This window comes from Meriones unguiculatus, chromosome 7 (assembly GCF_030254825.1).
Source record: "Meriones unguiculatus strain TT.TT164.6M chromosome 7, Bangor_MerUng_6.1, whole genome shotgun sequence".
In the NCBI taxonomy this organism is placed as follows: Eukaryota; Metazoa; Chordata; class Mammalia; order Rodentia; family Muridae; genus Meriones; species Meriones unguiculatus.
Genome location: NC_083355.1, coordinates 65,709,477 through 65,735,725, shown reverse-complemented (window position 1 = coordinate 65,735,725; position 26,249 = coordinate 65,709,477). Strand labels below are relative to the sequence as shown.

The following is a 26,249-nucleotide window of genomic DNA, read 5'->3' as shown; positions in this document are numbered from 1 at the left end:
AGAAAGAAAGAAAGAAAGAAAGAAAGAAAGAAAGAAAGAAAGAAAGGTAAGAAAGGAATAAAAAGAAAAAGCTTTAGGTAGTTTCCACAAAATTTGTTAGTGGTACTACCATTTATTTTTGTCACTCTAGCTAGAAACATCTTCTTTTTAATTCTTGCTGTAACTAGTCTGCTACTAAATCAAATGAACCCTATCTATAAGATCTATCCAAATGGTTCTTCTTTTCATTTCAGCCACCAACAGATGCTGAGCCAGAGGTTTAAAAGTGTGGCTATTGAACCAAGTAGACTGTTCTGTCAGATCTATACAACAGGTTTTGTTTTTAAGCTGAGTCTCACTGTGTAACCTTGGCTGGCCTAGAACTTTGTAGTTCATTGAACTCACAGAGATCCTTCATCCTCTTGCCTCCCTAGTGCTGGGATTAAGGATGGATGCCACCACATCAAGCTGTCATTACTTTTTTTTAATGATTTATTTATTATGTATACAATGTTCTATCTGCATGTACACCTGCACGCCAGAAGAAGACACCAGATCTTATTACAGATGGTTGTGAGCCACCATGTGGTTGCTGGAATTGAACTCGGGATGTCTGGAAGAACAGCCAGTGCTCTTAACCTCTGAACCATCTCTCCAGCCCGTCATTACTTTTAATATTTGCCAGCACTAAAAAATGAGACAAAGGCCAGGCATGATGGCACACATCTTTAATCCCAGCACTTGGAAGGCAAAGATGGTCAGATTTCTAGGAGTTTGAGGCCCAGCACGGTCTGCATTGTGAGTTCTAGACAGCCAGACATATGTAAAGAGACCTTCTCTCAAAAAAACAAACAAAAAAATTAGTACAAAGTTAAGCTCCCATTAACAGCATGTAAGTTTTTTTTAAAGATTTATTTATTATTTATACAGTGTTCTGCCTGCACACCAGAAGAGGACACCAGATCTCACTATAGATGGTTATGAGCCACAATGTGGTTGCTGGGAATTGAACTCAGGACCTTTGGAAGAACAGCCAGTACATTTAACCTCTGAGCCATCTCTCCAGCCCCATGTAAATTCTTCTTAATTTGATTCTCATTTCAAGTCTTCCCTATTCCATCAAGATGAATTAACTATATATAGTTCACAAAAAAGTTATGCTCCCTCCTACTTCATAAGTGTTAAAAGTGCTATTTCCTCCACAGAATGTCCTCTTTTTTTGCTTTGCTAACTCTCCTTTTCCTTCAGTATTAGGACACTTTCTAGCCTCCCTTCCCCATACTTCCCATACTACGTAAGCCATCTCCTAGGCAGATCCTGTGGGAGTGCCTATTACATATTATATAATATCACAATATTAAAATTACATCATGATATTAAAATTACACCTTTTCCTATCTACATCTTCCAAGTAGAGTAAAACCTATAAAGTAAATGAGCAGATAGAAATGCTTTCTCAATCAGCTTGGAGATAATACTAAATAAGTTTGCAAAATATTTTTTTTTCTCTTTTTGGTTTTTGGTTTTTCGAGACAGGGTTTCTCGGTGTAGCCTTGGCTGGACTCACTCTGTAGACCAGGCTGGCTTTGAATTCACAGTGATTTGCCTGCCTCTGCCTCCCTGAGTGCTGGGATTAAAGGGGTGCGCTACCACGGCCAGCTGCAAAAAGATTTCTTATATGCTAAGTACCAAGATGGGGTCCTGCTGCAAATGAGATTATGTCTCATTTAATAATATATTGTTGTTTCTGTTTTGGTTTTGGTTTGTTGTCTTTACTTTTGGAGACAGGGTGTTCTGGAACTCTCTCTGTGTAAACCAGGCTGGCCTTGAATTCACAGTGATCCACCCACCTATGCCTCCCAAGTGCTGGGACTAAAGACGTGCCATTACTGCCCTGCTAGTGTTGTTGTGTTTTTATTTTTAAGTTGTTTTTATTTTTATTTTATGTGTGTGTTTCCCCTGAAAAAAATATATATATATGTGCACATGTGTGTGCCTGGTGTCCCTGGTGTCCAGAAGAGGGTGCTAGAGCCTCTGCAACTGAAGTTATAAATGGTTGTAACCTGATATGTGGATATCAGGAGCTGAATCCAGATCCTCTGCAAGAGCAGCAAATGCTTTTTACCACTGAGCTGTCTCTCCAGTGCCCCCTCCCTTTTTTGAGATGGAGTCTCACTGTGTATTTGAAGGCCTCTTCACAGTCATCTAGCCTCTACTTCTCAAATGCTGGCATTGCAGGTGTGTAACACCACATCTAGGTGATAAACAAATTAGCAACAAATGAGAAAGGTGAACAGAATTTGGAATTTTTGCTACAGTGAAGTATTATAGTACTAGTTGCTTTAGTATTCTTAGTAAACTACTTCAAGATCATAATTGTCATTTGTTATAATTTGCACAAGACTCTTTAATTCATACTATTTCTAGTTAACTTATTTTGCATAATTTTACCAAAAAACACAACAAGTATTATTCAAGATCTTTTTTAAAAAACATTGCTAGCTGAAGGTAGCAGTGGTGCAAACCTTCCAGCACTCAGGAGGCAGAGGCAGGTAGATCTCTGAGTTTGAGGCCAGCCTGGTCTAGAGAGGGAGTTCCAGGACAGACAGGGCTACACAGAGAAACCCTGTCTCAAAGGGGGAAAAATTCCATAAGAAGAACCCATACATAAGATATCATGGAAATTGAAGCACTGTGGGGCTTCTATAGGAAGGAGCCACTCAAGCTTGTAAGTCATTCCTATATTGCAAAACATTTAAGAATTTAAGAATTCATGGGGTGGTTGCGACAGCTCATCTGGTAAAGGCGCTTGCTACAAACGGTTTGATCCTTAATAAGACCATAAGCAGAGAATAGACTCCAGCAAATTGTTCTTTGACCTCCATGTGTTTATCATGGTATGCACACATACATACACACACACACACACACACACGGGGGAAGTAAATAAAAAATTTTAAATCTGACTTACGCTTTCTATAAGAATTTCAGCTGGTGAAAGTGCAGAGTTCATGAAGCCGTAGACATGCTCTGTTGTTTTAGAAATAAAACACATCACCACTTGGTATATAATTTCAGAATCTAATTTCTTCTTCAGTTGAGGAACTAGAACAAATAACTGTTTCTTACTTGCTTGAGAAACCAGCTGAACACCGAGCAAGGCATCTTCCACAGTGCTGTCTGATTCTGCCACAGCAGGCACTTCGGAATCCACACATGATCTGGAGTCTTCCTCATTCCTTTTAGAGGATGAGATTTTTAAATGTATTCCTTCATGGACTCTCAGAGATGACTCTATTTCAGAAGCCATATCTACAAACACATAAAGAGAAATGTCTTTTGTAGAACACTTGCTTTGTCATTGGCTTCCTCTTATTTCATGAAAAGTTTCTGTTTGAAACATCATGGCCAGTAGAGCACTTACTTCATTTGAGAAAATGCACAAAACATTAACTGTGGCCTCTACAAGTTCCTGTAGTAGTATAACCAGTGGCCACAAGCTTTTGGCTTAAACAGAAGTCATTCTGTTAGACTTTTGGAAGTCAAAACCCTTAAAGCTATATTTGCTGAACTGCGCTCCTTCTGGAAACTTGGAGGAAAATTCAAACCCTTGCCTTTTGTGGCTTCCAAAAGCCTCCCACATTCTTTGCTTCATGGACCCATCCTGTTTCATACCAGCTGGCTTTGCATTCTCTCGCCCCTTACTGGCGCTGTCCTGCTTTCTACTTATAAGGAATCTTAAGTATACCCAAAGAATTATCTCTAACGCATGCGCGTGAAACGGGCTCACCGGCTGGAGGTTAAGACCGCCGCTTGGAGGAGCCTTTACTCAGATGACCATACAGTGCTTTACCTTGGCCACGGAAGGCTTTAAAAAAAAAAAAGCTGTACTTATGTCTATTCTATACATTCAGCTTTCTTCTAAAAATTGTGTTTACGCAAGCAAATCTATAATTTTTAAAAATTTAAAAAAGGAAACTAAGCATGGTGGCACAGGACCGTAATCTTAACATTTCGTAAACAGAGACAGGATAATCACACCTTCAAGATCAGCCTAGGTGACCTAGCAAAACCCAGGCTTTAAAAACAAAATAAAACAAACAGGAAACTAACGTAACATCAACTTTCTTCTCCTGTATAAGCTCATGACTAAAAATAATAAATAGCTCTCGTGAAGATTTCATTCCTTGGGCTGACAAGGTGGCTCAGTGGGTAAAGACGCTTGCTGCCAAGGCTGACAACCTGAATTCAATCACCAGGATCCACACGGTACAAGAAGAGAACCAACTCCTGCAATATGTCCTTTGATTGTCACACATATACCTTGACATTTGCATACAAATACAGACACACATAAATAAAAAGAAATTATATATATATATATGATTTATTTCCTGGGTCTGAAGAAATGATTCAGTAGTTAAGAGCACTTGCTGCTCTAGCAGAGCAATTCCCAGCAACCACATGGTCGCTTATAACCATCTGTAACTCCAATTCCAGGAGATCCAACACTGACTTCTGGTGTTACACAAATATGCATACAAGCAAAATACTCACATAAATAAAATAATAAAGTTAATTAAAAAAATATATTTCTTCCAGGCAGTGGTGGCACACAGCTCTAATCCCAGCACTTGAGAGGCAGAGACAGAGGGATCTCTGTGAGCCCGAGGCCAGCCTGCTCTACAGAGTGAGTTCTAAGACAGCCAGAGCCACACAGAGAAACCCTGTCTCGAAAAATAAAAAAAATACTCTGCCAGGTGTGGCACACACCTTTGATCCCTGTGAGAGACAGAGACAGGTGGATCTCTGAGTTTGAGGCCACCCTATTTCTACAGAGCAAGTTCCAGGACAGCCCGGATTACAAAGAAAAATCCTGTCTCAAAAAAAATAAAAAATAAAATAAAGAAGATTTCATTCTTGTTAAGAACATTTATCAAAAAAGATATAATCTGTAGCCATCACTCAATGAAGCAGACTTTGCTTGCTTTTATCTGTTAGAGAACCAAGGAGTCAGAATGACCAAAATTACTTACAGTAGCTTCAAGATGCTTCATATTGGTTGCTATTTAATAAATAAAACAAATAGTTAACAGCATAAAAATCCATAGCAGAATTTATAGCAATTAATTCCAAGTTCCAAAACTGGTGGAACTTGGCCGCATTGAAGCTTGTGTATGTGATAAAATACATCATTAAATGTGAAACCTGCCATCACTCAAGCTTTTCACATGTGCATGTGTGTGAATGCTCTCGTGTTTCACAGCGTGTGTGTGGAGGTCAGAGGCTCTTGCTAGAATCAAGACTTTCCTTGTACCATGTGAGTCCTAGAGATCAAACATTTAGGCAGAAAAGGCCTAAACTAGGATCACTAGGATATTAGGAAAAGTTTTCAAATGATCAGGTGCCAATCAAATGGCATGCAGTGTTGTCCTTTATTTCTTTTGGAGTTCATTACCTTCAAACTCCAGCCTTGATTGTCCCCTTAATTCCATGTCTGTTCCACTTTGTTAGTATATACAGTATCATAATACATGGTTAAGGGAGCATAGTAAAAGAAACAGTTACTTTTGAAGACTTTTAAAATCCCACCGTCACTGGGAGGTGGTGTTGTACGCTTTTAATCCCAGCCTTCAGGAGGTGTTAAGACCCCTGGCTATGCTGGGTGTAGTAGTGCAGGCCTTTAATTCCAGTGCTTGGGAGGCAGAGGCAGGCTGATTTAGTTAGTTTGAGGCCAGCCTGGTCCACTGAGTGAGCTCCAGAACAGGCTACATAGTAAGACCCTGTCACACACACACACACACACACACACACACACACACACACAAAAGCACTTGTTACTTTTCCAGATGACACAGGTTCTGTTATCAGCACCCAAGCGCTCCAAGGACGGATGATGAAGTGCCCTCTCCTAGTCCCCACGGGCATGGCGTGCATGTGGCACAGTGCACAGACAGATGAGCAGGCAAATCACCCACGTGCAAAAAATAAATAACTCATTGAAAAAAAGAAACTTTACAGTAAAAAAGTCCCAGGCAAATAAACGTTACCAGTAATTTAATAATATCATATGTGGACATTAAAGTTAAAAAACAGTAACCGGGTCTAGTTGTTGGTTTGTTTCATTCGGTAATAGAGATCCAAACGAGGGCTTTGCTCATTTGTTCGTTTGCAACAGGGTCTTTCTATGTTGCCCAAGCTGGTCTTGAACTCTTAGACTCATGTGGGCCTCCTGCGTCTGGAGTTCTGGGACTATATACACAAGCTACTGTGCAAGCTCTCTGAGACTGAAATAAATGCAGGACTCAGATGCACATATACAATAGTGTTAACAGCATTAGAAGGAATATATTCAGTAATTGTACTCAAATTTATATGTTATTATACTTGTTGTTTTCAAAATACTGTTTTACACTGAATTTGAAATGAGTACATCATAAGAAAAACTGTGAATCCATATGGTATTTTCACCTATTATTGTTTGGGGATATATGATAGTGACTTAAACCTAACCTTTAAGGTTCACATTATTAACAGAATTTTAAGTCAAATAGAGCAATATTTTTTAACTATATTTCACAAAATCATTTAAATAAACCCAGTTGGAGTTCTTTTGTAAAATAGTTAGCACTTCCATAATTTATATGTTTTACAAATTGCTATAGCCATATCAAGTCTTAGCTTTTCACAGTGATTTACAATCACAATTCGTTTTCTTAACACGGTTTTCACTTGTTTCTAAAAGCTATTGAAGTTCTTGGGGAAAAAAATAAGTGTCTCTATAGCTATTCTTTAACACTCAGAAAATAGGGTCTGTGGTTTTGTCTAAATCTTTATCCTTCTACTAAGGTTTTGGTTTGTTTGTTTGTTGTTTCAAAGCAAAGCAAACATTTTAAGCTGGGGCTAATGACACTGGCTAATAGCACAGGCCTGGCAGCTGAGCTACTCAGAAGCTGAGGCAAAAGAATAAGGAGTTTGATCACAGCCTTTGCTGCATGAGAAAGTCAAAGCCAACTCTGGCCAACATGAGACCCTATCTCAAAACAAAAACTAAAAAACTAATCCCAGCACTTGGGAGGCAGAGGTAGAGGCAGGGGCATCTCTGTAAGAGCAAAGCCAGCCTAGTCTACAAAGTGAGTTCTAGGTCAGCCAGGGCCTCATAGTTAGAAAAGCAAACAAACAAAAACATAATAAAATAACATTAAATGTGAAAAGAATAAGTAAAAAGATGGTTGGAGATATGACTCCAATGGTGAAGTCCTGAGTTTGATTCTCAGACACACACACACTCTAAATATTCTGTATTTCACTTACTTCATATAGGTTTTAAAACATCCTGCTTTGTTTATGTATGGGGTATCTACTTCCTGAAACTTAAAAGTATTTATTTTCATCAAAGTTCATCAAAACTGGTTATAATTTGTGCTTGCTTGTTGGTCAGGGGCTTGTTCTTTCTTTTCTTTTTCTTTTTAAGACATAGTATTATGTAGCCCAGGCTAGCAATTAGTTTGAACTCACTATATAGCTCAAGTTGGCCTTGAATTCCTGATACTCTTGCCTCCAGCTGCAAGGTTGCCGGAGTACATCACCACCATGCCAGGGTTACAGGAGTGCATCATTACACCCAGTGTCTTAGCCTTTGTTTAGAAAATTTACCAGTATTACTTTATGAAATGATAAAGAAAATTTTAAACACCTATTTATCAGGATATCTTGAAATCATAAAGTTAAGTTGTAATTTTTTTGTTGTTTTGTTTTTTGTTTTTCGAGACAGGATTTCTCCTTGTAGCCCTGGCTGTCCTGGAACTCTCACTCTCTGTAGACTAGGCTGGGCTCAAACTCACAGAGATTCGACTGCTTCTACCCCGAAAGTGCTAGGATTAAAGGCATGTGTCACCACTACAGCGTGTGTGTGTGTGTGTGTGTGTGTGTGTGTGTGTGTGTGTGTGTGATATCAGAGGACATCCACCTTGGGAAATTGTGTGTGTGTGTGTATGTGTGTGTGTGTGTGTGTGTTTTGTGTGTGTGTGTGTGTGTGTGTGTGTGTGTGTGATATCAGAGGACATCCACCTTGGGAAATTGTGTGTGTGTGTGTATGTGTGTGTGTGTGTGTGTGCGCGTGTGTGTGTGTGTGTGTGTGTGTGTGATATCAGAGGACATCCACCTTGGGAAATTGGTTCTTTCCTACCATGTGGGTCCTTGGGATTGAACTCTGGTCATCAGGTTTGGCAGCAGCTGCCTTTAGCCATTGAGCCATCTTACCCTCATGACAAATTTTTATATATCAATCTTTTTGAGCAGGAAATAATTTTACTGGAGTTTAGGGACAATCTTTCAGGATTCTCATTTTCCATAAATTTAACATATTTTAAAATTTACTATTTGACAGTTTTCTGCATATACACAATACATTGTGAACAGAGTCACCCTGTATCAGTCTCTTAAGTCTCCTGTATTTCTAGATTTTATGTTGATATTCCTTTGTTTTGTTGTAGTCTCTTTTCTTCCCAATTGCTCTGATCAGCTTTTTCGCAAATACTTTTGTGGAACACAGCAAGTTGAGAACAAGGGAATGTCTTTTCAAGAAGGTCTCTAATGTTTATGGTTGTTCACCATTCTTGTTTGGGAAAAGAGCTAAATCTAAATATCCATATTCTATTGGTTGCCAGTAGTGGGCAAGTAGAAAGTTTGTATTTGGGGAATACTGAAATGTTAACATACAGTTCTTGAAATTCAGGAAAATCTATTGGTTCTAATGCAAATGTGTTTCCTTCTGGCTTATCAGCATTTTTTTGCTACTTCTAAAAGGATTTCTGTCATTCTAAGAATCAGTTACTTCTGTATTATTGATCAATATTTTTTGAGGGTTTTAAAAAATCTTTTCTTAAATTTCTATTTAGGTATATGTGTGTGTGCCTTCTTCTTTGTGTGTGTATGCAGTGTCCCAAGAGGCCAGAGAAGGGCATCATCTGTTATGTTGTACAGCCAGATCTTTTGAATGAGTGGAATTTTTAAATATATCCTAACATCGAATCCTAGAATTCGAGTTTGTGAGCTGCCCCATGTGGGTGCTGTAAACTGAACTCGGGGTCATAGAAGAACATCAAGCTCTCTTAACCACTGAACCATCTCTCTAGTCCTTTTCTGGGTCTCTGATTTATCCATCACAGACAAATCATAATGTGACTGAGAGCTATGGAATGTAGATCTCCACTTAACATACAACCCATGTGGGAGTCTTTTTGTCCTGTGCTTTTTCTTGTTGTTTGTTTGTTTGTTTGTTTGTTTGTTTTGAAACAGTTTCTGTTTGTAGCCCTGGCTGTTCTGGAACTATGTAGAGCAGGCTGGCCTGGATCTCACAGTGATCCACCTGCCTCCACCTTTGCCTCCAAGTACTAGGATTAAAGGTATGCAGTACCACAACGGCCCAACCCATGTGGTTTTAATCACAGAAGTGACTCATAGATGCGCACCTAAATAGAGGAGTTTATTCCAATGTTCACCCACTGTACAGTCCTCTGGTGAACTCTCAGAAATAAGAAAGTTGAAAATCTTTTACAATATTTGTGATTGAAATTTTTTAGTATTTTATTTTTATTTTACATGTCTGGATGTTTTGTTTGCTTGTATATATGTGTGCCACATGACTGGTACATGACTGGTGCCTACAGAAGCCAAAAAGAGAGTACTGTATCTTCTGGAACTGGAGTTAGAGGTGATTGTGAGCCACCATGAGGATTGTGGGAACTGACCTAGAGCAGCAGCAAGCATTCTTACCCCTACCCTCAGCCACCTCTCTAGCCCTGCTTGAAATTCTCTAAGACCTAGTACACTTAAGGAAAATCTTTATCATAGTGCTTTTTAGGAAAACAAAATATAACTGCAGATAAAATAAAATATTATTTCAGAATCAAAATTTAGTGGGGTGTGGTAGTGCACCCCTCTAATCCTTGATCCGGAGGCAGTGGAAGGCAGATCTCTGTGAATTCAAGGCCAGCCTTGTCTACATAATGAGACCTTGCCTCAAAAAACAAAAAACTGGACTATTTTGAATTATTGAAGTTGTCCTTAACTTAGGTTCCAATGAAAACCATGCTGTTATGATTCTATCGGGAATGTCTAAAAACTGAGTATCAGTTAGTGAAATCCTTATCTACCAGAATGGAAAGCCAACAGAACTTGGATAAAATAGATTAATCAAAGCAAAATAATATAAAGATTTTATCTAGGAAGTGAGGGGGGAAAAATAAATGGACTTCAAACACAAAAAAAAAGAAAACTAGGATCACTGGGGAAATGGTGAGAATAAAGATAAAAAGAACAGAAATTGCTTTCACTTAAAAAGGCCTTCACCTGATTTATATTTTTAAACTATTTACATAATATAGTTATCTGATAATTAAAATATACTGTAAATATCTTCAATTTTTTACATAACATCAAGACATTGCTAATCATTCTTTTCCTTAGGTTTTACTTTATAAGTTCACAAGTAAATCAAACAATAAGAATAGTTCTTGTTGGTAATTGACAATTCTGAAAAACACAGAATTTATTTCTTTTTAGAGCATTATGTATTTGGGTGTTTGAGTGTGTGCATGTGGAGACCTGAGTTGACATCTGTGTCTGCCTCAGCAACTGAAGCAGCAGGGGCTGAACCTGGAGCTTGGCAGTTCCAGCTAGTCTAGATCACAACTTGCTGCTGTGATCCTCTGTCTCTACCTTCTGGGTGCTGAGGTGTGAACAGCCACCATGTCTGGCCCGCTTTGCATATGTTTGTTGAGGATCCAAATTCATCCTCAGGCTCTTGCAGCAGGTGCTTAATCCACAGAGCCATCTCCCAGTTCAAGCATGAACTTTTCATCTGATTCGTACTTACGAAAATAAATTACCTTAACAAATATGTTAATACATCTTTTCATACTAACCTGACGGACTGTGTCTGCTCTCCATCATCATGGGATCTTTCGTCCTATCTGTGGGAGAATTTTCAGTGGAAAGTTTTTCAGTTTTGTCATTTTCGACTATAGCCTCTTGACCCAGTATCTGTTTGGAAAATGGTGATTCTGTGTCCTCTGGGAGATTCTGGAAGCTCCAAGGATTATCAAAGAACTTCTTTAGATATAGCATAGAACCAGAATCACCTTTCTTCTCCAGGGGGCTCTCCTTGCCTGTTTGATCTTCTGTTTCCACAGCTGCTATCGTTTCCCTTTCTTCTTTCTTTTCCGGGTCAAAGTCACTCGCTATAGGATATGTGTGGCTATCTCCCCCACCATCTTCACTTTCCCCATTGTCAGAGGTAGTTCCGTCTTTATTAGTTTGTGCAAAGCCTAGCATACCGAAACCAAAATAAAACCAGCTTGGACTGAGGACTGAGCTGTCATTAATGACTGTCTCTTCCTTGTCTGTTGATATTTCCCTGCTTGGAGGCGGGGCTTCTTCATCCAGTGGAACAGAATTGGGACCGTCTTCTAATGGCGGATTGCTTTCTTCCGACAATAACTCAAGTCCTGTGTCTTCCTTTCCGAAACCTAAATAACTTGTGAATCCGCCGCCAAACCAGGCATTGGCTTCAGGTTTGAGAACATGCTCCGACTCAGAAGATAGTTCGTATTGTTCCTCCAGCACCGAGCTGGTTTCTGGTGCCTCAGAATCAAGCTGTGATTTTGGATCTTGCTCAAGTTCTACCTGGGGTTCGCCGTTGTTTAATTTCTCCAGGTCATTCTCCTCCTCCACTGTTAATTTCCTACTCTGAAACGAGCTTTCTTGTGCGGGCTCAGTATCTGGTTCAAAAGGCTTCTCTTCAGCTTCTTCTCTCCTCAGTCCAAACCATCCTTGCTTTTCTGGCACACTCAGAGATGGCAAGGCCTGGTCCCAGTCTGGGGTGTAACCCTGCTCGCCACTGCCTGCGTTTCCGGCCTCTTTCCAGCCGTTTGACACACTGGAAATTCTGAAATCTTCAGGAGTTTCTGGTGCTGAAATTTGCTCTTCAAACAAAGTCCCTTCAAACTCTGTATAAAAGTCAGGCTCTGGCTGGAAATCACCTTGTATATCATATTTTTGGTCTTCATCGTTTTCATATGGATACATATTTTCGTCGTCACCACTGATTAACTCACTGTGTTCACTTCCAAATATGTACCCTTCTCCAAGAAGACAAAGAAAGTCAGATTCCTAAAAGACACACACACAAAAAAAATCATAAATGTCTGTCCCTGAACATTTTAAGATAGAGGACTATAGCCAGGTGTGCTGTTTCACATCAATAATCCCTGAATTTTGTGGTCTGAGTCAGGAGGATTGTGAATCTGAGGCTAGCTAGTCTTTACAGAAGGACAGTATCATGGACTGAAGAGGTGGCTCAGCAGTTAAAAGTACTGGCTGCTCTACCAGAGAACCTGAGCTCAGTTTCCAGCACCCACATCAGGCAGCTCCCTCGATGCTGCTAGTTCCAGTACATCCAACACCCTCTTCTTGTCTCCCAAGGCAACTGCACACATGTGGCATACACACACACACACACACACAAAGAGAAAGATGTAAATTTAAAAATGTCTCATTAAAAGACTTTATTTCAAAAAGTAAAATAAAGTAAAAGGATAACTGCAACTTTCTCAAAAATATGCAACTAGCATAACCCCAGAGCAAAAACTGCAATCAGGTCTCTGAACCCCAAACACATGCATCACAACTTACCTCTAAGGATTAATGGCATAAACTTAAATGAAAATCCTTACCAGGTGTGGTGGCGCATGCCTTTAATCCCAGCCCTCAGGGAGGCAGAGGCAGAGTTCGAGGCCAGCCTGGTCTACAAAGTCCAGGACAGCCAAAGCTATACAGAGTAACCCTCTTAAAACACACACACATTGGGTGAATAGAGAAAACTCCAACAAGCAAGCTCCAACTTTGTTTTTCTCCCACAGCTTGTATATCCCAGCAAAATCTTTTTTTTTAAGATTTATTTATTTATCATTTATACAATATCCTGCCTGCATGCCAGAAGAAGGCGCTAGACCTCATTATAGATGGCTGTGAGCCACCATGTGGTTGCTGGGAATTGAACTCGGGACCTTTGGAAGAAGAGCCAGCACTCTTACCCTCTGAGCCATCTCTCCAGCCCTCCCAGCAAAATCTTACAAGCAGTACAGATATCATAATGTGGTTACACTGTATTTTTCTTTAAGTGAACAATTATATTTACCTAGAAAAACATGTTCCCCAATACCCTGCTCACATGATCAAATTTTTTTTTTGTATTACAGGTGAAGAAAACAAATTATTCCCAAGAACCCACATACATTCATAACTAAGAAATTTGTTATAGACTAACAAAGTGTAAGCAAGGAAGGTAATTTTCTCAGTCAGTCTCTCTTTCCTGGCAGGCTACAATTTACAGTTACAAAGAAAGGATCAAAACTCTTATTATTTATCTTAAAAAGTGATCCTATAAAAATCCTAAGAGAATCACAAATTGAAACTTGTATATAAAAAACAATCAGTCATTTCCACTTTAAATCCTCACGGTGCACATTTACTCATTGACAATTTTTTTATTGAATCATATTAGGAAGCTGAGGGAAAAAATGAATACAAGAAATTAATCATCACTTTGATCACCAGTCCAGCTCCAGCAAGAAAGAGGCACATCAACTAGTACCAGTCAGGCTACCACTGTTCTTGTTCTCTGACCTCAAAAGATCCCTAGCTCATCTATTAAGAGAAGAGTGCCTTTCTGAGCTGAAAATGTTATCTAAGATTTTCTGTATCAGAGCAACTAACAAAAACCATCTTAACCTAACTTTACTAACAATCTTCTCAAATTCTTCCTAAAGGTGGTAGTCATTGCTAACAATCTGTATCTCTAAGATCTTTCTGAGGGTGGTGGATGAATCATTAATCTGCTGTAGCAAAAGGGGTTGAAAAAGATCAAGCACTATTACTGTAATAGATACAGTAATCTGTTGCCCGGTGAGGGGCTGGAAGCTCCCCTAGGGTTTTCATACAACTCATAGATTACAAGGGATGTGGTAACTGTGAAGACAACAAGCAGAGCAAAGCTCTAAGACAGGATGAGGTCATAGAGACAGGAAGTCCCTGGGACTTTGCCTCTCAGGCACACCCATGGAGGTTGTGCTAACCAGTGGGCCACATTCCATGAGTTCTAACACTGTTTTGCTGTTCCTCCTACAGGGCCCCAACAAGTAAATTCTGATGAGAAAGTATACTTGTATTAGCTACAAAATCTTGCACCACCTGAGAATATAATAAGTGAATGCATGCATCTGTGCAGTGGTTTGAGGACATAAGCTACATAGTTTAAATGTGCCTCTCGAAAAGCATTTATTGGAAACTTAACAGTCTTAGGAGATGGGCCCTCATGGTTAAGTGATTAGGCCACAAGGTCAGTGTGAATAGAAAAAAAGCGCTTTGTTATCATGGGAGTGAGTGCACCATCCCAGGAGTGATTCTTTACCAAAGGATGGGCTCAGCACTTGCTCTGTTCTGCCTTCTCTCACTCTCTTTCCTTCCACCACAGAGTCATATAACAAGAACACCCTTACCAGGTGTCAGCAGCTTGAGCGTAAACTTCCTAGCTGTAGTGGTTTGAACAGAAATGGCCCCCATAAACTCATGTATTTGAATTGTTCAGCAGGTAAAGGTGCCAACCACCAAGACTGTGGAAACCTACATAGTAGAAGGACAGAACTGATTCCAGCAAGTTAACCTCTGACCTCCACACATAGGCAGTGGCACAAGAGCATATGCACACAGATGAGTACACACACACACACACACACACACACACACACACACGTGTGTACACACATGCCTGATTATGTATATTTGAGCCTACATATACCATGATGTTATGTGAAGGTGAGTTGGTTCTTTCCTTCTCCTTTTACATGAGTTCCAGGAATCAGTCTCAGGTCATCAGGCTTTGTGGCAAGCTCCTTCACTGGCTCTGTCATCTCACTGACTCTCATTTTTTTTTTATTGCAAACTAATTATCCAATGCCCCCAATCATACCATGTCCCCAATCTATATAGAGTAGTAGTTGGCACACAAAAAGACACATAATAATTGCATCTAATTTGATGCAATTTAAATCCACAGTAGACAAATCCACTGCTAGTACCAGACTAGTCTAGGGCAGCAGTTCTCAACCTATGGGTTGCAACGCCTTTGGGGTCGAACAAATTCTTTCCTAGGGGTCGGATATCAGATATTAACATTATGATTCATGACAGTATCAAAATTACAGTTATGAAATAACAATGAAATAATTTTATGGTTGGGGAGCTGTATTAAAGGATCACAGCATTAGGAAGGTTGAGAACCTGATCTAGGAAAATACTCCAAATGTTTCCCCAAGAGGCACTAATGTTTTAAGCTGCAATCTAAAGTGTGAGATGAAAATAGGGCAGGGTGTTCTACCAGAAAAAGAGCCCCTTCAAGTTCCTGGGCTAGGAAAGAGTTGGCACATCTAAGAACAATCCAAAAGCCCATCTGTCCAGAGGTGTGTGTGGCTTATGAGAGAGAGGCACAAGATAGGAACTGAAGCAGCAGAAACAGGACCTGTGAGGCCAGAGATGGAGTCTAGGCTATATGCCAGATCAAATGAAAAGCAGCCATGAATGGGATTTAACAAAAGGAATTACGTGTCCTGATATTTTGTTTTTGTTTTTATAAGATCCGTTACTGTTTGAAGGACAGACTAGAAAGGAGCAAAATGAAATCAGTTAGAAGGCTGTTATATTCCAGTCAGGAAGTGATGACTCCTGGCTGGTGAGAAGGTTTGGTGAGTGAAGGGGTATGTTGTGCCAGCCTGGGAGTATCAGGCCAATCCCTGGAGTCCATGTGAGTGTTGCAGGAGAGAACTGACTCTACAAAGTTGTCCTCTGACCTGCACAGACATTGTCTGGCAATGCATTTTTGCCCTCATCAGGCACATAATGCACAATAATAATATAATTGTGAAAAAGAGGAGATTATGCCTTGGATTAGGTCTATAAGGGTGGAACTGCAGAGAAGAGAGTGTGCTACAGAACAGAATACAGAAATGACAGGGCCAAGTACCCTGCAGGAAGTGGACAGCTAATCCCAGTGCCAATAACAGACAGTTTGTAGAAGCAAACAGTCTCATTTCACAATGTGACCTTACTCATGGCAAAACCCGGAATCTGAGTTAAATTGACAAATCAAATTCATATATTAAAATATCAGTTTCTGATTCCTTTTCTTAATACCAAGCTCAACATTATTTGAATTTCATTAAGAATTCCAACAGCGGGTGCTGGAGAAATGGCTCAGAGGATAAGAGCACTGATTGCTCTTCCCAAAGGTCCTGAGTTCAATTCCCAGCAACCACATGGTGGCTCACAACCATCTAAACATGAAATCTGGTTCCCTCTTCTGGCGTGCAGGTGTACATGCTAACACACATTGCATAAGTAATAAATAAATCTTAAAAAAAAAAAAAAAGAATTCCAACAGCAGTGGGATAGTGGTGGGACAGTACTTAGTCCCAGTACTCAGGAAGCAAAGGCCAGCAGATCTCTGAGTTGGAGGCCAACCTGGTCTACTAAATGAGTTCTAGGACAACCAGAGCTACACAGAGAAACATTGTCTCAAAAAGCAAACAAACAAACAAAAAGAGGTATTTGCTCTGCTTTTCTAGAGTACTAGAATTAAGTTCTCAGGGGATCTGACCCCTTTTGGACTTAAAAAACACCTACATGCATGCGTGCCCACACATACTCATACCCACAAATAAATAAAATTAAAAAAAAAAAAAAGAATTCCAACATCATGAGACCAGAGAGACGACTCAGAGGTTAAGAGCAGTTCTTCCAGAGGACCTAGATTCAATTTTCAGTGCTCACATGGCAGCTTAAAACTGTCTATAACTCCAGTTCTAGGGGATCTGATGCTTTCTTCTGGTCTCTGCAGGCACCAGACATGTATGTGGTGCACAGACATATATGCAGACAAACACTCCTACACATAAAATAATAAAATTAATTAACTTAACATAAACAATAGCCAAAGTGGTTGTTCAGATATGAGACCTAGGGAAGGTGGTAGGAGAAATACCTTTTGGTCCTAGTAGTACAACAGTATCAGTAATTGTAGCTAAGGAATAGCAACTGTGTGCTGTTCTGTGCCCTTCTTGGGTGCTCAATATTCTTCAATCAGTTGGAGTTACTGCTACATTACTTACACATGTGACTGCTATTTTTCAGGTGATAAAACTTAAGCAGCCAATACTACAGCCCTAGTCAGTGGTTGAGTCAGGCTTTAAGCTCACGCCCTATGCAGAATTCACACGTTTAACCACTGTACTCTGTTAATTTTTCAGAAAGCTAAATCTTTAACTGTCATCAACTCTATTCTGTTTAATTGTATTCACATACCCAAGTCATGCCAAGAACAAGTTCTCAATAACTACCACTTATAAAATGAGGTACATAATCAATGAACATTTATGCCAAGGAGGCCATTTTTGCCAAGAACCTTTAAATTCAATTAACAGCCGATAATGAGTTTACTCACTTTAGTTGGCATTTCAACTTCTTCGGATATGAACACCTCTTCAATCTTGACTGCATCTCTGGGAAAAAATCCAAAATCTTTTCCTTTCTATCAAAACAAAACAAAACAAAACCAAAAACAAAGATTATGAAGGAAAAGTGATTGAATCGGGCCTCATTTTGCTCTGTGACCTTGGCTTTTAGCTATGTTCAATCACAGAATATTAATTGGCGATCAAATGCCACCTAAAAATCATGAATGCAGACTGCGGATATAATTAAGTGGTAGATGCTTGCTTAGGTCCTAGGTTCAAGCCCCAGTGCCAAACAAACATTTAACAAGAACATGAGTGAGGCCTTATTGTTTTGTTATTTGACAGACTAATATTAACTTAAGGGCATGATGACCTAAACTGTAAAATATCACTGTTGCAAATGTCAGTATGAAAGCTATACTATATACTCCTATTATTCTCGCTTTCCCTCTCTTCATTCTTTTTATGGATTTTAAGAGTTATACAGTTTTATTTTATGTGTATGGGTGTTTTCCCTATAGTGCCTGTGGGGACTGGAGGTCATTAGACCACCTAGGACTGGAGTGATAGACAGTTGTGAGCTGCCATGTGGATACTGGGAATCAAACCAGGTCCTCTGGAAGAGTAGCAAGTGTGTGTTCCTGCTCCACCCCTGCCCTGTTCCCTAGGACTTTCTTTGCCCCGGTTCTGCAGATTTACACTTTTAGATCTGCGTTATCAAAAAGTAACAGTTCAGTTGACAGCAGGAAGACAGTACTGTGGCAAGCTCAAGAGTTCTCAAGAAAGGGATTTACATTCCCGGATGCGGCAGACAGGTTTATTGAGGTAGTTAAGGTCCGTGTGCTCCCAAAGGAGGATGCTGTTCCTTTTGGCTTTTTGAACTAACCTGGTAACAGATTCTTTGACCCAGCTTGAGCACATGTAGGATATCCCCCAAGAGTGAAGTCACCATTCAACCACTCACAAGCCCTCTTATTCCTGTTAAAGTTTTCTGTCTTCTGATCCAACACCATCACACATTGACTAAGATTCTTCGAGCTGTCCAGACAGTCTTCATTTACAGCTATTTGGAATGAGTCTATGAGTCCACCACTATGAGTCCTTAAGTGGTTATGAGTGTAGACTAACCCTCTCTACTTAGCTTAGCTTTAGCTTTTAAGCCAGAGAAGCAATTAAACTAAACACGTAAATGTACCAAACTAAAGGCAGCTGAGAGTTCCCCCTAACCCTTACCCATTAAATGGTGTTTTGTGTAGAATTATTTTCATGCTTACTAAACAAAAAAAAGAAAGTTTTCTTTGCCTTTTATGACATATACTGTATTTTCCCATACCCACATCAGATTTCTGCAATACATTCAAAACACGGACAGGTATTTTAAAGCCATCCTAAAAGCTTTGTGCAGTGGCAGTATCGTAGCCAATGAGGTTTATCCAAGGCGCAATTATTGCTAATTGAAAACTTTTCCCTAAAGCCATCCTAAGCAATAAGGAGTCCCAGGATCTGCAGGGTAGAAAGCAAATCTGGCCAGTGGCAAAGGTTTGGTTACACATCCCCTGTGGGAAGAGGAGGGTTTCAGATACAGCCTGTGCCTTCAGATGGGTACAGATGGGTACACCAGGAGGATCAGGCATTCAGCCTCATCCTCAGCTACACTGGGAGCTTATGGAGGGCCCAGGCTATATGAAACTGTCTCAAAAATAAAATTATTCATTCAAACAGTTAGCACAGAGGAGATATTAGGGAAGAACCTGATATATGCACAATATGAGACCTTTGGGGGACTCCATTAGATAGGTCATGTCTATTCAGCTCAAAAGTAAACTGATCCATCACAGCATACCTTCATTACAAAACGTAATACACATGAGAAATATAAATATTTTTAGCTGAAAGCATTAATTATTATCCTGAGAGTTAGCGTGGGCTTCTTTTATTTTGAAAAGATCTCCCAGTTATTATGTCATTTTCCATGAAAATTTTATATACCTTTCTTCCCTACAACATCAACCTTTTTGCTGACCTCTCCAACACACCTCTGCTCTCTCTCTCTCTCATCAGACAAACACGCTTTGAAATCTGGCCAACCAACTTCCCAGTCTCTCTCACAGCACAGAGAGAGTTGTGGCTGACATAATATGTGTCAGCACTCTCGAAGGCTTCCTAAATAAATATGAACTCTAAACTTAAGATTATGTATGTTATGTAAAAAGCAATTTCAAGGCACTCCTTCAGTCTTCCATCTCAAGCTGTCTTTCCCAAAACCTCCTCTACAGAAATTTTAGAGCTGGGCTGGAGAGATGACTCAGTGGTTAAGAGCACTGACTGTTCCTACGGAGGACTTGGGTTCAATTGCCAGCACCCACATGGCAGCTCACAGCTGTCTATAACTCCAAGATCTGACACCCTCACACAGAGATGCATGCAGGCAAAATACCAATGCACATGAAATGAAAATAAATAAATTATTAAAAAGAAAATATTTTAGAGATACCACTAAATGTGATTTTTTTTTCAACCCTAGATAGTCTAGAACTTGCTATGTAGACCAGGCTGGCCTTGTACTCACAGAGATCCACCTGCCTCTGCTGCCCTCTTTATTCCTTGGAATAAAGGAATGCATATGATAAATTTTTTGTTTGTTTGCTTAGGTTGGATGAGGGTTGTTGATATTTATACAGAGCTTTGAAGTTGTTAGATGAGAGTTCCTTTAAAGACTAACAGCAAGTATCCTTGTACAAATTGGTCATTTCTTCTGCATTCAGTTCTTAGCTAGATACTTACGCTTCCTGCCCACAAATCTTCTCTTTCTCCTGCAAGCTTAACATAAACAGAGATCTCTTCCCCCTCAGTGAAGTTCAGGTATCGACAGTCAGGTCCCGTGTGGTCTCTCAGGGCTAAGACTCTGCTGATTAAAGCTGTATAGACACACAAAGAAAAGCATACACTTTGAAATGCTACTGCTTCTCACTTATTTATAAAAAAAGGCCTTGCTATGTATCTCAGGCTTGCCTCAAACTTAAAAATCTTCCTGCTTCAGCTCCTCCCTGGTGCTGAAATTTTAGATTTATACCACCATACTTGACTCCTCCATCCATTTTGCCTTCCTTAAATCCATCCTTTAAATTTTGAGATGACGGCTGGGGCTGATGGTTCACACTTGTAATCACAGCATTCATGAAGCTGAGAAGGATTTCAAGAATTTGGGATATTTCAATAATAATAATAATAATAATAAAGTTTGAAATATTAATTTATTAATATTGGTTATGTTCTCAAGAACCAAAATAAACTTTTCACTACATGCAGACTTAAGCTCCGATTGTTTTGGCACAGTATAGCAGATTATTCACAACCTGATCCCACTTACCTATTTTCTAAATTTAAATTATGTGTGTGTGTGTTTACACATGTAGTGCACATGTGGAGGTCAGAGTACAACTTTTGGGAGTCAGTTCTCTCCTTCTATTCTGTGGGTCCTGCTTATCAAACTCAGGTTGTGAGGCCTGGCAGCAAGTGCCTTTACCCACTGATTCATTTCACAGGCTCTCCTTCCTTAGTTTATTTTATGTTTTAAAGATGTTTTTACTTTATTTGTTTGAGTGTTTTGCTTGCATGTCTGTATGTGCACCTGTATGTGTATGTATGTATGTATGTATGTGAGTCTGGTGCCCATGAAGGCCATAGAGGGTACTAGAACTGGATCCACCTGGAACTGGATCTATAGATAGTTGTGAGCTGCCATGTGGGTACTGGGACATGAACCCAGATCCCCTGCAAGAGTGGTAAGCACTACAAATCTGAAGGCCCTGCCCTGCCCTATTTTAAGCAACCTCTCCTATTCCTTTGCCCAGATGCAGGGCTACACTCCAGCTTACAAATCAGTTTCTCTCAGAGTGAGCCACTACTGCTCTCTCGTGTGTACCAAACGCTGCCTTTCTTCCTGGTACCCTCATATTTCCAGGCATTCTATTTTCATTCTGTTAAATCCTCAATACATATCTATAAGGTAAACAACCCCATTTCATTCTAACGCATGAGCCTTTAGCTAAGGTTTAGGGGCTGATCATATAGCTCTGGCTGGCCAGCTTTGCCTGAGGATTTTTGTTTTTGTTTTTTGTTTTGTTTTGTTTTGTTTTGTTTCACTGCAACATCACCATCCTTATCATATGCTTCTATTTCCATATTTCCCTCAGTCCAGAAAAATTCCACTTCTTTTCATTCTTAGCTCACATCCTGCTTTTTTTTTCTGAATCTGAACTCCAGCATTACCTGTTATGCTTACAATTTTACATAGCTATTATTCTATCATGATCTGTTTTGTCATTATTAAATAAAATGAACATTCCTACAGAATAAGAAACAGCTTATATTTCACTTTATCCCTTTTAAGACACATTGTATTAATACACACAGCCTGGAGACATAGTAGGCTCACAGTAACTAAGTAAACCATGAATGCTTGATTCAGCCCTCAATGCCGAAAGTAACACACATATCATATAACTATGTGGTACTAATATGCAAAATTTAAAAACACACCAATGAAGCCCTTCAATAAGAGTCAAAATAGCATCGTAAGTTACCATGAATTTGAATTTCTGTTGTCCCCTAAAAATATTAAAGTGTTGATTTAAAGCAAAATGGGAAAGAATCACTGCAAAGTTCTGAGGTGACAAACTTCCCTGGTATATTGAACAACTTTTCCAAAAGGTAAAAAAAAAAAAAGATTGCTCATAAAAAATACCACTTGTGAAATTTTTACATTTAAACTAATCATTTTGCATTTTGAAATGCTGTCTTCTGGACATGCTGTGACTCACAAACTCACAGCAGCTAGCCAAAAACTTGTACAAGCTCAAGCCATTGACATTCCAAAACAGCAGGGAAGGGGCCACATGCCCCCACTGGTAGCCAACAGCTGCTAGCCCCAGCAGCTAGCCCGCAGCTTCTGGGCAAAGACAGGCATTTTTCTTTAGGGCTGTGGCCACTGGCTCAAGAGGATGATTCACACCCATAGGGTGCTTATCTGTAACTCCAATTCCAGGGGCCTCCAAAATGATCTCCACCTGCACCCTGCAAGCACATGGCATACGGACACACATGCAGACAAAATACCCACACATAAAATAAAATGAGCACATCTTTAAAAAGAACTTTTTTCAAAGAGTATGAATTGGGAGAGGACACGTTTCAGGACGTGCAGGTGGAGTTAGAAGTGGGATGTAGGGTAAATGATCAGCACACATAGTATAAATGTTCGGATTTGCCAAGGGATAAATAAAAAGTACTATTAAAATATAAAAAGCAGGTATTAGAGGAAAATTGAAAGATATTTCAATTTTCTATAAAATACCATGTAGTCGGCAGAGCATGGTGGTGCACAACTTTAATCCCAGCACTTGGAAAGCAGATCTTTGTGAGTTTGAGGCCAGCCTGGTCCACAAAGCAAGTCCAGAACAACCAGGGTTACACAGAAAAACCCTGTCAGAAAAATAAAAACAAACAAACAAACAAAAAGAACCCTCTTTGTCATCTGAGGGCACCTAGTACACAACCAGTGCCTTTATATGCATGCATGCAAACACTAATACACATTAAAAAGAAGTATATAATCTTTAAATATATACATATATGTATATATATATATATATCTTAGACATTATTGTATTTCATATAATTAATAATAAATTCCTACTTTAATTCATACTTTAATTTTCATTTTGCAAAATTGGAAATACTTTTTATGTTAGAAAAATAAAACTTATTTTCAGGAACTCTAAGACAAGGACACAATATTTTCTTTTTCTGTTTTTGTTGTTGTTGTTTTATTTTTAGACAAAGAGCTCACTATGTAGACCAAGCCAACCTGGAACTAGAGATCTGTCTGCTTCTGCTTCTTGGTGCCATCATACACAGCAGGATAAAGTTATTTTACACCATCATGTCTATACCAAAAAATTAAGTTCTTGGGGATGGAGCTATTACTGAGTGGTTAAGAGAACTTACTGCTCTTTCAGAAGATCCAGGTTCAGTTCCCAGTACTTACATGGAACTTATGGTTGTTTGTAACTCAAGTTCCAGGGAATCCAAGCCCTCTCCTGGATTCCATGAGCACTGGGCACATATGTGGTATACATATACACACATACATACAGGCAAAATACCCATATATATACATATATATATAATAAAATAAAAATTTTAAATATAAGTTCTTAAACAACAAAGTAGAAATTAATTTCTCTTCATAGAGACTCAAGAAAGTTTAATACTGAATGTTAGAAGTCATACATATCTATATTGGAACATTTATTTTAGCACTTTTACATAATAAATTAACACAAATGATTAGCATTTCATATTAAGACAGCTAAATCATGATGGTTGAAAACAGAAATATTTTGGGGGAAACTCATGAGAACCAGAAAGTTCTATTGTGAAATAGAAACTAAAATGTAGAAGGTTCATCAACAGTGAGTTACCGAACTCTTTTATATCTTTTTAAACAACTCAATTGTCTTTAAAAAAAAAAATAGCAAACACTTGGATATTAAGTTTTTGACACTTGGATTACAACCATTTGTGACATTTCTATATGTTTTATATTTGTTTCTGATGTTAAATTTATAATAGTGTTATCATAAAATGCTTTGTTTCTAGAATTCCTTTTTCATATCAAGCTATACTTTATAATTCAAGTATTTTTCAATACTATTAAGTGTTGAGTTTTCATCACACAGATCCACCCACAGTAACATTTAATGTGATTTTAGAACTCTGTGAAAGAGGGAAGAAGAAAAGCAAACTTACTTTCACATTCCAAGTCACCACACTTTTTAAGGTGTGCCAGCAACTCCGTGCCCTTCAGACACTTTGTCAGAGAAACAACCAAAAGAAGGATTCTTTGAACACTGATTTCCGCCATGCTTAGACAAGCCACCAGGAATCCTAAACAGGCACTGGAGGGCTTGCTAGGTCGCAGACATGCCAGCAAAACAGCAGACACTCCTTCTGTAGTGCAAGAGAAAAAGGCAGAGTATTTTCAGTCCCTCTGTAGCTACCTTGTTCTATAGGTGTGCCGGCTCGGCTTCAGGAATTAACACTCTCCAGTCTCAATCTGCAGTGTCAGTGAGCCAGATAAAACAGAAGGGCTTAATAATTAACAGGGACTTTTAGTGGGACTAGTGTTTTATAAAGTGGACCACGTGAAGCTGACTCACTCAAAGACACCCCGCACTCAGCAGGATAGTCCCCACACCTCCGCAAAAAGGTACTTAATCTCTGATCTTCAGGCAGATTAGTCACCAAGTAAAAAATAAATACTTACTGCATGCGAATTCTAACTTCAAAAGAGAAGGTATAGGGTCAGAAAATAGCTCTGTGAATAAATGTACTTACCACTAATGCTGATGACCTGAGTTTAATATTACCTGGGAACCATTTGATTAAAAGAGAGAACTGATTCCCACAAGTTGTAGTCTGATGTACACTCATTCACACACACACACAGAACAAATAAATAGATAAATAGACAAATAAATAATTGTAATTTTAAAAAGTTAGATGCATGATCCAAAATGAATTCACTGTTTTGCAAAAAATAGAAATTAAATTTTAAAAAATTGCTGTACACATGATATTAAAAAGGAGAAGGTAGGGGCTGGAGAGATGGCTCACAGATTAAGAGCACTGCCTGCTCTTCCAGAGATCTTGAGTTCAATTCCCAGCAACCACATGGTAGTTCACAACCATCTATAATGAGATCTGGTGCCCTCTTCTGGCGTGCAGCTGTAATGCAGAGAGAGCATTGTATACATAATAAATAAATCTTAAAAAAAAAAAAAAAAAAGGAGAAGGTAAACTGGGCTTGGTGGCACATGCCTGTAGTCCCAGCACTTGGGAGACAGAGGCAGGTGGATCTCTGAGTTCAATGCCTGCCTGGTCTACAAAGTGAGTCTAGGACAGCCAAGGCTACACAGAGAAACTCTTTCTAGAAAAAAAAGAGGGGCAAAGGGAAAAGAAGGTATATAGTTATATAAAAAACAGTATTAATTTATGTTAAAAGTATGATTTGATTTTGAGAACTGGGTGCAGTGGCACATGCCTGTAATCCCCCACTACGGGAGGCAGAGGCAGGCACATCTCTGTGAGTTTAAAGCCAGCTGGTCTACAAAGTGAGTCCAGGACAGCCAAGGCTACACAGAGAAACCCTAACTCAAAAAAACAAAGCAAAACAAAGACAAAAAAAAGTATAATTTTGAAATATAATGAAATTATCAGAAAAACTATTCCTCTGGGTATTTTAAAAAATCTTCAGTTTTACTATGAAGTCATAGTTACATAAAACATAATAACTGTTCACTATGATCCACATATGATCTAAAGTGCCTAAATAATGTGCACAGATACATGATTTGATCTCAACTTCATACTGGCTGTCTGGAGTAAGTGACATTATTGCCCTGATATTTCCATATAAGCCACAGCAGAGACAAGCTAAGTTACCCAATGTCATGCAGCGAGTAATGAAAACATTGAAAGTATGGTACTATGGTAAAACTACTATGGTAACTACTGTGTTTTAAATCATCTGCTGTGGAAAAACAGTAGAGGATTCCCACACATTTAAAATTATGTGTGTTTTATTAAAGTGGAGAGAAAATGAGAGCACTGAAAATGCTCCCTCAAAGAGTGAAA

General features: G+C 39.1%; 1 protein-coding gene and 1 pseudogene across 9 annotated transcripts in view; one reads left to right on the top strand and one right to left on the bottom strand.

The window, feature by feature from the left end:
- Mia2 (MIA SH3 domain ER export factor 2) overlaps positions 1–24,640 on the bottom strand; it is a 93,473-nt gene extending 68,833 nt beyond the window's left edge. For 3 of the 9 annotated variants that reach the window (XM_060387545.1, XM_060387546.1, XM_060387549.1), the window contains exons 1-6: positions 24,363–24,640; positions 20,334–20,467; positions 17,537–17,623; positions 10,908–12,153; positions 3,109–3,291; positions 2,951–3,009 (exon numbers count right to left, since the gene is read on the bottom strand). In XM_060387545.1, the coding sequence (XP_060243528.1) occupies positions 2,951–3,009; positions 3,109–3,291; positions 10,908–12,153; positions 17,537–17,623; positions 20,334–20,467; positions 24,363–24,477 (1,824 nt within the window). In that variant the 5' untranslated portion in view covers positions 24,478–24,640. The remainder of the gene's footprint in view (positions 1–2,950; positions 3,010–3,108; positions 3,292–10,907; positions 12,154–17,536; positions 17,624–20,333; positions 20,468–24,362) is intronic. The other 6 variants (XM_021645757.2, XM_060387547.1, XM_060387550.1 and 3 more) reach the window with 2 other exon arrangements.
- On the top strand, positions 18,943–19,113 carry LOC132655709 (U4 spliceosomal RNA; annotated as a pseudogene).
- Positions 24,641–26,249: the final 1,609 nt, after the last annotated feature.